Source organism: Peromyscus maniculatus, chromosome 14 (genome assembly GCF_049852395.1).
Source record: "Peromyscus maniculatus bairdii isolate BWxNUB_F1_BW_parent chromosome 14, HU_Pman_BW_mat_3.1, whole genome shotgun sequence".
Lineage (NCBI taxonomy): Eukaryota > Metazoa > Chordata > Mammalia > Rodentia > Cricetidae > Peromyscus > Peromyscus maniculatus.
In genome coordinates, this window is record NC_134865.1 from 54,345,911 (window position 1) to 54,360,413 (window position 14,503).

The 14,503-nt window shown below is 43.7% G+C and overlaps 1 protein-coding gene across 7 annotated transcripts in view; it reads left to right on the plus strand.

The window, feature by feature from the left end:
* Pcnx1 (pecanex 1) overlaps window positions 1-14,503 on the plus strand; it is a 147,052-nt gene that overhangs the window by 104,300 nt on the left and 28,249 nt on the right. For all 7 annotated transcript variants that reach the window (XM_015991913.3, XM_006973077.4, XM_015991914.3 and 4 more), the window contains 7 exons: window positions 1,113-1,204; window positions 3,194-3,303; window positions 3,880-3,985; window positions 6,467-6,559; window positions 10,122-10,272; window positions 12,460-12,601; window positions 13,785-13,962. In XM_015991913.3, coding sequence (XP_015847399.1) covers window positions 1,113-1,204; window positions 3,194-3,303; window positions 3,880-3,985; window positions 6,467-6,559; window positions 10,122-10,272; window positions 12,460-12,601; window positions 13,785-13,962 — 872 coding nt within the window. The remainder of the gene's footprint in view (window positions 1-1,112; window positions 1,205-3,193; window positions 3,304-3,879; window positions 3,986-6,466; window positions 6,560-10,121; window positions 10,273-12,459; window positions 12,602-13,784; window positions 13,963-14,503) is intronic.

Consider the following 14,503-nt stretch of genomic DNA (forward strand, 5'->3'; position numbering starts at 1 on the left):
TTCTGTGTATTATACTAGTGTGTTTTCTCATGTTTGAATGTGTGTGATTTCAAACAGCTGATGTCGTCATCAGTTCAGCTTAGTGGGTAGAAGGCGGTGTCAGTATTTAGGGACCTACTGTTGGTTTGATGCTGAAGCACAGGGAGAGGGCTCTGTGTAGGTGACTTAGAGAGTGATTGGACTTTGTCATTTAAGTTACAATGTGCAAAGTGTTAGGTTTTTAATAAGAAATAAATATCCCCTGTGGATTTCCATTAGATCACTATGTAAAACCCCACTAAGGAACTCTCAGTTATATTTTTAATAACAAGTAACTCTTAACTATGCCTGCTTCTTATTCCTACTAATCTATTAGGTCAGTTACTTGTTGTTGACATTTTTCGTAGTCAGATTTACATATTTTTGTGTGAATTGATCAGCAAATGGAAATACAGATTTAATGCTGTGGGTAAAGCAAGTCCTTTTTACATGGAAAGATATTTTCATTGGTTAATTAATACTTCCAGTTTATTTCAGGCCTTTGCAAGCTTTGTTTTCTAATACATCTTATTATTGTAAGATACATTTTTTTCAAAAAGTGTTATTTTATTTTTAATTAGCGGTAATGTGGGTGCCTGTAGAGGCCAGAGGCATCAGATCCCCTGGAGCTGGAGTTACAGGTGGTTTTGACTGTCTGATGTGGGTGCTAGGAACCAAATTGTGCATGAGCAACACATATTCTTAAAACTGAGCCAACTCGCCAGCCCCCAAGATACATTCTGAAGCCTATTAGAGGTAAAAATGTTTCTTCTGAGATTCTGAGGTAATATATTTTATCATAGATTGAAGATAGCAAGTAAGACATGATCCTTGTGATTTGAGCACTTTGGAGGGTGAGGCAGGAGAATTGCTGAGAGTGGTAAGCCATGCTGAACTGAGAGTGAGACTGTCTCAACAAAATAGTGGAGACGGAAGTCTTCGTTATGTCAGAGCTAATGAAAAAGAGGAAGTAGCTGGATGGTTAAAAGTCCCACGAGGAGACAGTATTGTGCTACTTGATACGCTTTTTTGTGCATTTGAGGTTTCTACTGTGGGTGTTTCTGAAATCCTGACTTCTCCTCTCCCCTGTCTAGCCACCACCAGCCTGCTTGCAGCGCTGTACAGTTTCCTCTGCAGCATCGTGGCCGTGGCCTTGCTGTATGGGCTGTGCTATGGAGCTCTAAAGGTAAACGACAGACTAGTGTGCTCTGTGTCTGCATCACGTCTCCACTTGAATGCTTAGAACTGACGGCTGATTCCATCCTGCCCTGCTTGAGATACTTTATCACGAACTTCCCGTCCGCCTTCTAATGCTGATCTGTACTCCTACTCTGTTTTACTTTGAATTTTAAAGCAATTTGATAATCAGTCATTATTAGAGGAAAATTATTTTCCATACAATGATCCTAGGTTACTACTTAAAAGTGTATTAAAACCGGACTCACCTGGAAGAGAGGCAAGCATGGTATTGCAGAATTTGCAATTAGATGTTTATTTCTGGTTAAGAAAATATGTAGCTACTCCCTCTCCTCAGGATTGATTCACGTTTACAAGAACATGTTTTGGTTGGGGTGCAGCTCAGTGGGAGAGTGTTTGCCTAGTGTGCTCCAGGCCCAGTGCTTAGCCCCCAGCACAGCCAGACAGAACAGAACAACAGAACAAAAGGAGCCCAGGGTGCCGTTGACGGGCATGCCAGTAGATGGCACTGAAGCCCGCTGTTGCTGTGATTTGTGGAGGTGGCATCGAGCCCATGAGCCCCCTTCGGCAATTCTAACAGTGGTTTATAACCCCGCACATAGTTCTGGATTCTTGTCTGTTTTGGTGTTTATTTTTAATTAAAGCAAGATAATGAGAAAATAATAAGGTTCAAAGGTCTGTGAGAAGTGACTCCCTTCCTGCTTCATTTTGTCTATCTTTTATGGAGTGCCTACTGTATAAGAACAGTGCTAAGAGCCATTTCCTGTCCGTGAGGAGCTTGTAGGTCAGCCAGCGTGTGGAGTCCAGAGGAATGAAGGCTAAAAACCATCCGAGCTTCTGGGCCCATCCTCAAAGGCTGTGTACTTCACGCAGGCTAGATCCCAGCAGTACATTTGGGGACTGTATGGGAAAAGAAAGAGGGCTAGAAACAGGGTCTAGCTTGAACCGGTGACTATATAGTGGCACCCACTAGATGATAGTGGAAATGCTGGAGTTTAAGGACAAGGGGCTTTAATGTGAGCACTTGATTGTTCATATCTATGAGGTCTGGAGGCACACAGTAGTAGTAGTCATGTAGAAAGAGATTATGTTCATGCTTGGTAGATAGAAAAGTCATCAACAGAATGAGTCATTGAAGACTGCTGTGGACTGGCGAGAGGAAAGTGGATTTGAACCCTGAGAGATGATAGGGTTTAAATGTTAGATAAATAGAGACAGACCCACAGGGAACAGACAGAGAGGCGTAAGCACCTGAAAGGTTTTTATGGGATTTGGTACCTGATAGACTATCAGTGACTTAACAACAGTAGTTTCTTTGGCCTTTTGAGGAAGAAAACTGAAATAAGTTAAAGTTTGAAAGGGATTAGGAAGTGTACTTTGTACTTTCTAGAATTTAGCTATTAAGCATGTGGATATGATACGGGCTGTGTTCTAGTTTTGTTTTTAAAAAGATCTGAGGGTTCATTTACATTTAAAGGTAAAGGGAAAAATAAACCAACTATAAAATGAGCACTACTTAAAATGTGAGAGGTGATAGCAACAGATATGAGAAATTATTCCTAATATAAATAAAACTTTAATACTGAGAGAGAGAGAGAGAGAGAGAGAGAGAGAGAGAGAGAGAGAGAGAGAGAAGAGCTGAACCTTTCTTAAGAAGAAAGAAATCTAGTGTCTAGATTCCAGGTATCCAGAAAACAATAACTAATGTGGGGTGGTATGCTTGAGAGGCAGGCAGAGTTAGAAGTTCAAAGCTATTTACAACTACATAGCAAATGTGAGGCCAGCCTGAGCTACATGAGACCCTTTATCAAATGAAAAAAAAAAAAAAAGTTTTATTTCATTTGGAATAAAGTACAGTTACTAATAAAACTAAAACATTTTAAACTTTAAATTTTTTGTTTCTAAAATGTTGATGTAAGAGGATTATATGCTAGGTCATAAGTTACAAGCATCTTTTTCTCTGAATTTTTTCCCTCAGGATTCATGGGATGGCCAGCACATTCCAGTGCTTTTCTCCGTTTTTTGTGGTTTGTTAGTGGCCGTGTCCTATCATCTCAGCCGACAAAGCAGTGATCCATCTGTCCTCTTGTAAGTGACATCAGCCATTGTTGAACATTTAAAAGCATACTGGCATTTCTATAGTCCCTACAGCTCCTTTCCTAGTGCCTATCAAGTGGTACTGATGTGTGGGTGTGTGTGCGTGCTTGCGTGCGTGTGTGTGTGTGTGTGTGTGTGTGTGTGTGTGTGTGTGTGTGTGTGTGTGTACATGTACCCATGGATGCCAGAAACATCAGATCTGCTAGAGCTGGAATTACAGGTGGTTGGAAGCCACCTGTCCAACCACCTGATGTGGGTGCTGGAAATTGAGTTCTGGTCTTCCACAAGAGCAGGATGTGCTCTTAACTGTTGAGCCGTCTCTCTAGTGTCATGGTGGTGGTTTTTTGTTTTGTTTTGTTTTTCTTCCCAAGTTTTAATGACAGTATTTTCACTGTATGCTTATTTTTGCCAAAATCAACTTTTTAGAGTTTATGTGTCTCAGTGATTAAATGTAATTGGACTATTTGATTTTATATCACAAACAACTTTGCTGATTAACTTGCTCAGTTTCAGACTTCATACATATTTTCTATTAAATACTTTCTCTTGTTTTTTTTTCAAACAAAGCTCTCTGATGCAATCCAAGATTTTTCCAAAAACTGAAGAGAAAAACCCAGAAGACCCCCTGTCTGAAGTGAAAGACCCACTGCCGGAAAAGCTTAGCAATTCTGTTGTAAGTGTACCTTTTTAAACCGCGACAACACGTGTGGCGATGATTGCGATATATGGTGAATACTTTTGAAAGGCCTTAGTAGTTGGAGCAAATGCAGTGGTGTTAAATATTATTCATTGTGTCCAGTCCAGATTTTAACATACTACTTTGGCATCCTCCATCCAAAAGTCCAGAAGAGTTTAGACCAAAATCTAAGACTGTTGGAGCGCTGACGTTATCGCACAGAGGAAAACTATACATTTGACCTGATCTGATCAATCACAGGCTCACTTCCCATGCTATTTACTATTAGCTTCTGACTGTTAGGCACACAGGAAAAAATTAACTTTATTTATTTTTTATGTGTGGCTCATCTCCCCAAAGTATGTCATGTTATATATGGAAATATTCCCAAATCTGCAAACATCCACAGTCTCTCATACTTCTAGTCCTACCCATTTTGGATAGGAGATAGTTAGCCTGCATAGGAAAGGTCCTGTCCTCACACTTGGTCTCAGTATAGAAGAGTATGTCAGCAGGTTTCATGTCGAGCGAAATTACATCATTTCATTAATCATAGAAATGTCCGCCCTCCTCAGGGACAAAGAACTGAGAGTTGACTACAGCAGTAGTCACTCTCTCTCCGCATTTCACTTTCCCTGGTTTCAGCCATAGAATAAAGAATGTGTAAGTTTTGATTTGTACACCACTGAGTAGCAGGATGAAATGTTGCAGTGTTCCCCCCAGATGTGGCACGTACTCTCGTCCAAAGTCTCTGCCATGCGCACCACCACCAGCCAGTTACTTAATAGGCACCTTGGTTATGGGTATAGCTGTAGGATGAAGTCCCAGCTGTAGTTTTAGGTGTCTGTGAGGATCATGGAACTTACAAGCTATGGGTAAGGGCAGACTACTGTTTCAACTGTTTAACCTAAGTTAGATTTTGTTATTATCCCTGTTGATTAGACAACATAACCCATGGTGTGCTTCACTTCTCAAGGGCAACATGAAAAGTGTGTTTGGGGCTGGGGAGGTGACTTGGCAGTTGAGAGCACTTGTTGCTCTGCTGAGGTCCTGGGTTCAGTTCTCACCACCCCATGGCAGCCTGCCACTAACTGCCTCTAACTCCAGTTCCAGGAGATCCAACACCTGGTTTCTGCAAGCGCTGTGCACATGTTGTAGACAGACATGCATATAGGCAAAGCCCCATACACATAAATACATAGACAATTTTAAAGACAGGATTTCCAGGTCAAAGAAAAGAACAGTCTACTAACATCTGCTTAGAGTATTTCTTCTCAGTTGTTACTGACTCATCATGTCACTTTATTCTCTTGGAAAGTGGATTCTAGAGGTTCATATCTGTTTTGTAGGGCAACACACACCTTTTTTCTGTTTTATCTTAGGTTGTTTTTCTTTTGTTGTGCTGGAGATTGAACCCAGAGTCTTACTGCTTGCAAAGCAGACACTCTGCTATTAAAACTATGTCCCCAGTCCCCTCATTTTAGATTATTTATGTCTGAATGATGAACTTACCTAGGTATTCATTGGACATAATATTTATTTTCAGTGAACATGACTTCACAAATTCTTTAGAAAATCAGAAGTAACAAACTACCTCAAGATAAAATTGAAGCAACTTTTCTTCTGATTTTAGTTTCTGTGTTCACATTAAGCATAGTGGAATGTTAAATGCAGCTTATATGTCCATTCATCACTAGATGGCAGGGAATAGCAAGAGGATTCTCTTTTTTACTACAGAATTGAGCATGCTTCTAAAAATTCAAAACCTGAAATGCTCTGTTGAAACTACTGTTGAAAAAAAAAAAAAAAACAAAAAACAACGTGGCTTTTAGAACATTTTTTATTTCAGATTTTTTGGTTCAGGGATCCTCAACTGCAGAGTGCACACAAGGACTCCAGGCTGAATGGATTCTAGAATGGATTTGGGTCCTAAGTTCAAATAAGGGATTCTCAGCCCTGTAAGACTACAGAAGGAACCCAATCTCAGGAAAAATCAAAAGTGTGTGTGCAGTGTTGATGCCTCAAGAGATCAGCTCTGATCTTTTTTGTCAATAAAAAAGCAAAACGCACTGACCAGTGAGGGGACATCCTCTAAAAGACTGTATGGTCACAGCATCAGAAACTAGGTGTGCTTTTGTGTCCTTGACATACAGGACTAAACTCAGAGGAAACCCTAAAATAGAAGAAACTTAAGGAAAAGAAGATTTACTATATGATTATTTTACATAAGAAATACCTAGAAATGCTGAAGTGTATCAGTGCAAAATTATTTCTTAAGCTTTACCAATTGGGAAAAAATGGGAGTTTATTTTAATTGTATGTAAAGAGAAGCGTGGTGGCATTGGGAGGCGGAGCAGGAGAATGGGGCATTCAGGGTCATTCTCGGCTGCTGACAACTTGAGCCCACCTGGATTACATGAGACCCTGTCTTACAAACCAAGAAGTGTGTGTTGTTTAATGAGTGCCCTCTGTCCCCAGAGTGAGCGTTTGCAGTCCGACCTGGTGGTGTGTGTTGTCATCGGTGTGCTGTACTTCGCCATCCACGTGAGCACCGTGTTCACAGCGTTGCAGGTAAGGAGTCCTCTGGTTGGAGTTGGTAGGCGGTGACTGACGTCACTGAGCTGTGACATTGTGGCACTGAAGCACTTGAGTTGTTTGCTTTGTTTGGGGTGATTGTTTTTAGTAGTAAGTTTTGTTCCTTTACATTTTTATACACACATACTCTATGTTCTTGTCATCCCTCCCCAACCTCCCTCCAACCCCTGCCAGCCCTCCGCCAGATCTCTTTCCCCTTCTCATGATTGGTTTTGTTTAGTGTCCTGGGTCGTTGACCCAGAGCCTGAGTTTGGAACTGATTATGAGAACCTGGTGGACTTCTCGTGGGTACACAACTGAATACCGTGTCCCTGTCTTCAAGAGTCTGTTGGGGACCACAGTTCAGCAGTGGTGGGGACCCATGAGTCCTCTCCCCATCCCTACCTGACTGTTAGGAGGGCCTGACTTCTGTGAACCCAGGGCTGGCATACGCGGCTGGTACCTTCGGGAGTATATGAGTTTTGAAGTATTTTATCGAGTTTTGTCGGTGCTGTAAATCTTTGTGAGTGGCTTAGGAGCTTTTCCTGCTACTGCAGTGCATACGTCCTCACTGCAGTCACTGAGGTGAACTGTGTGCAGTGCTCAAGTCCTCGCTGCAGTCACTGAGGTGAGCTGTGTACAGTGCTCACGTCCTCACTGAAGTCACTGAGGTGAGCAGTGTGCAGTGCTCACGTCCTCACCGCAGTCACTGAGGTGAGCTGTGTGCAGTGCTCACGTCCTCACTTAACTGCTGGCTGCAGACTTCAGTTCCTGTCCGTGAGTTCTTCCAGAGGCTCCCCAGCTGTTCCCTAAATGACATCTGGTTTTCCACAAAGCAAGGGATCCTAGAGAAAGCCCCAGCCAGATGCACTCTTAGACTCTCCTCTCAGATAGCTTCCCACCCTTCTTATCCCTTGCTCACAAGGACTACCCGGTACAGCATGGGCAGCAAATACAGAGCTGCAGACTCCAGGAAGTCCCGCCATAGGGACCATGTTGGAGACTGACTGCCCTCATGATTCATATCCTTCCTGTATGCGAGATGTGTCTTTTCTGCTAACCCCTCCAGACCTTACTGAGTGCCAATGGAAGGGTGGAGTCTTGTTATCTAGGCAAGGTCAGGGATGGGTGAGCACCTCCGCCTCTGCTCCTCATGTGCATTCCACACAGGCAGGTCTTCCATCTGAATGCCACCTTGTCCCTTGCCAGCCTGGTCTACAGAGAGAGTTACAGGACAGCCAGGAATACACAGCGAAACCCTGTCTTGAAACCAACCCCCTGAGAGAGAGAGAGAGAGAGAGAGACAGAGAGAGAGAGAGAGAGAGAGAGAGAGAGACAGAGAGAGAGAGAGACAGAGAGAGAAGTATGTTGAGGCCTTTGTTATAAAGCTGTGCATAGTGCTCTGGACTTCATGGATTCAGCTGTTATTCTTTTTTTTTTTTTTTTTTTCCATTTTTCGAGACAGGGTTTCTCTGTGTAGCTTTGCGCCTTTCCTGGGACTCACTTGGTTCAGCTGTTATTCTTGAGAGCATCCCTATCCTCTGATCTGTACCACTTCTGGTTGGTTTTGACCGGCTGGTTTGCCCCCTACACTCTTGAGTTGTGATATCCTGATTGTGTGTATGTACAGAATTTTTTTTCACAGTTTCACACGTGTACACTTCACTTGTGATCACTCTCACCTCCCAGCTCCCTGCCACCCTCCTAGCTCACAAATCTCTGTACTCATGGCTGCTTGTTTTGCTTTGTGACCTGCCAAGATTGAGCAGGGCCATCTGTATGTCAGTGGGGTTAGAGCTAATCCATCAGAGTGTGGTGAGCTCTCAGCAGAATCTCCCAGAATCTGTAGATAGCCAGGAGTTCAGAGGTAAAGGGCAGGGCCCCGCCGCTCCCTCCTCGATCTGTGACTAATTGTGCCCCAGTGGGTTAAGGACCATAGCAGTTCTCTCGGGTCTGGTGGGTGGTGTTTCAGATCCTTCCTGTTCTCAGGCTCTTCCTTCCACAGCCTTCCCGGAGCTGTCGATCAGTACTGTGTGTTACGTGTTTAGAGTTGGGCCCACATCTCTGGCTTGTTTTCTGCATTTTGGGCAGAGTCTCTGTGTTCACACTGTTCATCGTAGGGATAGGCTTTCCTGACTAAGGCTGGGAGCTGCTTTTGTCCATAGGTGTAAGCATAGGTATTTAGAAGGCAGTTTGCTGCTTTGTCCGTGTAGTTAACCATGAGTAATTCTTTCCCTGCACGAGCCTACCACCTCCCCAGATGTGGTTGTTAGCCAGGCATACAGTAGCAGACATTGGTCCCTCCACACCCCCTCTGGAGCAGGTCTTGAATGAGTTCAGAGAGCCATATGGGAATTTTTGAGTGGGTGCCAACAGTGCAAATTTTACCTTGTTAGGTGTTACATTTTGTGTTTCCAGAACACTTGAACATTGTCCCTAGATACTGTTAAGCACTTGTTAACAGTATGATCCCCTCAGGTCTTGGCTTTTTGTTAAAGCAGTTTCTGAGGTGGGACAGCTCCCAGTTTTTGCTAGACTGTATTTCTCACCACTAAGGATAAGCACCCTTTAGGCCTCTGCTTGGTGCGTGTGACCCTTGGTATTTCCCAGGCTTGCTTGTAAGGGTGGCACTCTTTGCAGTTGTGGGAGAGTGCTGTGTGCTGTCTTGGCCGATCCCCTCTTATGGTTCCTCATAGTCTCCTCACATGTACGGTTCCCATTCCCGTGAATACTTGAAGGGCTGTCTGCAATCTCAAGGGTCTCCTCTGTCGGCTCCCTTTGCTTCATGGTCTCTGCTTGTGGAGTCCCAGTTCTGAGAGTGCCTCCCCTTGGAGCCATGAGTGGGGTAGGCACAGCCTCCTTCCTTGGTTCCCTTTCCTCTGGGCACAGGCTTCTTTCTGTAGATCTTACCTAATACAAAGCACTGGGTTGTGTTTTGTTCAGTTTGGGTTCTTTGGGATGGGAGGGTAAGGCGCTGGTACTCCACTCGGGCAGAGGCAAAGGCTCAGTCAGTTATTTTAGATTGCTGAGTATGTTTGCTTGTTTTTCTTCTCCAGTTTGAACTGAATTCCTGAACTCCCTCTGGGTACAACTGGACACTCCTTCATGTCTAGGGAGCTCCAGGGCTTCTAACTGTGTGACTTGGTTTTAATATTGGAAGAAATGGTGTTGATTCCTCCTTCTGTGATTCTAGTTGTGCAAAGACAAACGATAAGACCCTTATTCTGTTCCATTCTGCTCTTCTCTCAGACTGACTCAGGTTCTGCCCCTTTCTCCTCTAGTTCCAACAGTTGAACCCATTGCTCAGTCATTCGGAACATTCTTGAAGCAGGAAGCAACAGTTCTAGTCCCTCTCATTGAATGTAGTGTCAGACACCAAAGTGGTTACCATATTTCAGATGTGTAGTAAAACAGTCAGCTAATGTTCAGTGGCTCATTTGGACAGAAAAAACCTCCAGATACAGAAATGTTAAACTGTATCTTCTAGATTCTAAGGAACTGGGGGCTCTGCAGTGAGCCTGGTGGGCGCCCCTAACACCCTGAACTCTTTCTCTTTCAGCCTGCTCTCAAGTATGTGCTCTACGCACTGGTTGGCTGTGTGGGGTTTGTAACCCATTACGTGTTGCCTCAAGTGAGGAAACAGCTGCCCTGGCACTGCTTCTCCCGTCCTCTGCTGAAGACAGCCGAGCACAACCAGTACGAAGTCCGAAGTAAGTGTTTCCGGAACACCCTTGGTCTCGTGGCTCACTTTACTGTGCCAGCAGTGACTTAAACTAGTGCCATCGAGTCACGCTGTGGCTGGTGTTTCTTGCGGTGGATTTGAAGCTCCTGGTGAACCGTCACAGTCCTGTAGAGTCCCGTCTTCAGCTCGAAGAACAGTGGCCGTGCTCCGAGACCATCTTCTCAGAGCAGACTTAGTGCTCTAACCCTTGGACTTGTCACTGATGCGTCTTGTGTGGGACTTCTCTTTCTGTCAGTCCCTCATCTATATCCAGGCAACCCAGTCCCCCTCCAGTCTTCTGTTTGAAAGGTTTTAACTTCAGCTTTGGAAGGAAGAAAGGCCTTTGTCCCTTATTCCACTAGAGACGCTGTCCTACTTAAGAACAGTTAACAAACCTCTCTGCAGTTGCCGTTCAGATTTGGGATAAGGTATAAAATGACCCAGAAAGAGATAGAAGGCCCGTCCGTTTAGCAAGCTTGCCATTGGAAGATGACTCTTCCTTGTTCATTAGCCCTGTGATGGCCATGCCTCTACACAAGTGCTAAATCAGCCCAGTTTGCCTCCTGGGTCTGCAGTGAACTGCAATGAAGAGGGTGACTCACCCGGTCATTTAAGGATGAGTTGATATTTCTGAAGAACTTTGAAACTGTATAATAAAGGCCTCACTGCTTGGACCCTGGAAAGACAACCAAGTACTAAGGAGCAAGGTGTGATGGAGACCCTTTGGAAAATATGTGCCTCCTCCCCCCCCCCCAATGTATGAGTACTCTGCATGCAAATCTGCATGCCAAAAGAGGGCATCAGATCCCATTATAGATGGCTGAGCCACCATGTAGATTCTGGGAATTAAACACAACCTCTGGAAGAGCAGCCAGTGCTCTTAACTACTGAGCCATCTTTCCAGCCCAATATGTGCCCTTTTAATAAGGGAAGGTTACGTGAAACTGTAAGAATTGCTCTCAGCATCAAAAAAACAGTGCAGAGTGAGACTTACTTTCTTTTTCTTTCTTTCTTTCTTTCTCTTTCTTTCTTTCTTTCTTTCTTTCTCTCTCTCTCTCTCTCTCTCTCTCTCTTTCTTTCTTTCTTTCTTTCTTTCTTTTCTTCCTTCCTTCCTTCCTTCCTTCCTTCCTTCCTTCCTTCCTTCCTTCCTTCCTTCCTTCCTTCCTTCTTCCTTCTTCCTTCCTTTCTTTCTTTTTTTTGTTTGTTTGTTTTTTTTGAGACGGAGTTTCTCTGTGTAGTTTTTGGTTCCTGTCTTGGATCTCTCTCTGTAGACCAGACTGGCCTTGAACTCACAGAGATTCACCTGGCTCTGCCTCCCAAGTGCTGGGGTTAAAGGTGTGCACTACCACTGCCCAGCAAGAAGCTTTCATTTTTTATGATGAACTATTTCTATCACTTTTATAAATAATGGCACCAACTGTATCTAGTTTGTTTTTAAAATCAGTAATTTTACTGGTTGTACATTTCTGTGATCAGTCTAAATTTTTACAGATTTTGAATCACCATAACAATTTTGACTTATTTAAGTACTATAGTAGTAAAGTTGTTGGTTTTTTTTAAACATGTATTGATGTTAGAAGTAAAGACTTCCCAACCGTTTGCTGTAGTGTTTTCAGAAAGTCAGAGAACTGTGCTAAATTAACCTTCATATGTCATTGGTGGTGAAAATGACTTTAATAAACTGGGTGAATTTAAATCATACATATATGTACATCTATAGCATATACCTTAGCATTTAAAAACCAGATACTTGAAAGGATCTTATTTATTTAGGGATGAGGCACAGCCCAGGAATCTTTAGTAACTCTTTCTGTATACAAATACAGAAAATGAGAGAAATTATAGTTAAAACTAAGAGCTCAAGAAATGGAGGTGTTGCTGGAGGTGCAGTTCTGTGATGAGCATTGTCTCCCTTGCCCTGACCCACAGCTTCACACGAACAGCTTACAAAAGTCAGCTTACTTACGTGTGAGTTGTGTCTAGGTTGGAAACTGTGGGGGCGGGGGCGCAGTGTTTCAGAGCACTTAGAGGTTAACCACTGAAGTCCGGGTTTCTTAGGTTTCTTTGTGCCGATAGCGTGGGGCTAACTTGAGTCATGAGTTCGTCCTTCTTGCCGTATGCCCGCTGCTTTGAGCTTTGTATGACCTGTGATCTTCTGGACTTGTTGCCTCCTCAGATGCAGCCACTATGATGTGGTTTGAAAAACTTCACGTGTGGCTTCTGTTTGTGGAGAAGAATATCATCTATCCGCTGATTGTCCTCAATGAACTCAGCAGCAGCGCAGAGACAATCGCTAGCCCGAAGAAACTGGACGCAGAGTGAGTACGCAGCAGTCCTGAGCTGGCTCGTTAGATTGGAGCAGTGATAAGCAGTGCCTGCCCCTTGGTAAAGCAGTCTTGAATCACGGGTCAAGTCCCGTCAGACACTGTGTCTCTGGCAACAGCATCGAAAACTAGAAGGCTCGGGTGGAAATGTCTGTCTTCTCTCTTCTGAACGTCACTGTCCTTACTGTTCTTGCCAGCATACTGTCAGTCAGTACTTCACAGGAAGACAGCGAAGGACAGTTAGTTTGGGGTTAGCTGGATGCCTCAGAAGGTGAAGGTGCTGCTGCCCAGCTTCATGACCTGAGTTCCATCCTTGGGACCCACAGAGTGGAAGGAGAGAACCAGCTCCAGCGAGTTGTCCTCTGACCTCCCCACGTGCTGGGGCAAGGGCACACATGCACACACTCGTGCAAAATAAATGCAAAAAATGTAATTTAAAAAATTAAAAAAGGCCGGCAGTGGTGGCGCACACCTTTAATCCCAGCACTCAGGAGGCAGAGCCAGGCGGATCTCTGTGAGTTCGAGGCCAGCCTGGTCTATAGAGCGAGTTCCAGGAAAGGCGCAAAGCTACACAGAGAAACCCTGTCTCGAAAAACAAACAACAACAACAAATTTAAAAGTTATTTTTTAATATTAAATGGCAAGTTTGGGAGATGGTTTTGTGTACTGTGTAAATCAGACTATATATGTGGTCATTTGTCTACATGGTTATCCTACAGTCATACTCACTAGTTTAGCTCCATGTTATGGCATGTTAGTATATGTTTCTCATGTATTAAATGCAACTATTGTTAAAGTGATAGAAATTAAAAACTAGAGAACTAGGTTTCAGAACATAACTTTTATTTTTAAACATGCTTATTTATGTAGAGAATGAAGATTATAGTATGTATTAGTAAAAAGAATGCTATTTTAGTGCCTTTCAGGATGTGATATGCTTATCCATGGATATCATTGCTATTATGTATTTATTTCTTGAGACAAAGGTTGACACTGAACTCGTGATCTCCTGAGTTCTGGGATTATGGATGTGCATACCCACCTTGCTCTTATAAATCAATTCCAGAGGTTTAAATTTGGTCTGTATCATAAGCTCAGTGAGGACGTGGAAACTTCAGGGTTGCCGGATGCTGGCTATTTTCAGCTGACGGGCTGTGCCTCTGTCTGTCTGTGACAGGTTGGGAGCTTTGATGATCACCATCGCTGGCCTGAAGCTGCTGCGGTCCTCCTTCAGCAGCCCCACATACCAGTACATCACTGTCATCTTTACTGTGCTCTTTTTCAAGTTTGACTATGAAGCCTTATCAGAGACCATGCTGCTGGACCTCTTCTTTATGTCCATCCTGTTCAGCAAGGTAATCCATCCCCAGAAGGACATCTGTCTGCAGAGACTCTCGCTAAGGGACCGCTTGGTGAGGTCTATACGGCTGTTTCATTTGACTTACTGGCTTTTAAGTAATAGTCCTCTTCGGTCACCAGTTATTTTGGAGCATATTAAAGCCAGGAAGTAGTGCTTGTCACTGTGGTTCATAAGAGCCAAAGTCAAATGCAGCTTACATGTGGACTGTGTCCACCCTTAGCAGTTGAGGTTCAAACAGATGCCTAGCACAGAGAAAATGGCTGTCCAATAGGCAGTGGCCATTCTATTAGAGGCACTGTGCCCTGGTTTCTTGTGACATTACATTTTGAACATGTTTACCCCAGTTCAAGGGTAATGTGTCCTGGAATAAAATGCATGCGTATATTAGGGACACCTAGAGTTTCTGCTCGAGGACGGCAATTTCGTTGCTTCTGCTGCTCGTCTTTTTGCTTACAGTAGTAGCAATACCGAGACTGCCCAGAAGAGGGCAGATAACTCTTCAAACACCAACCCATAAGTCTGTGTCTTTACATTTA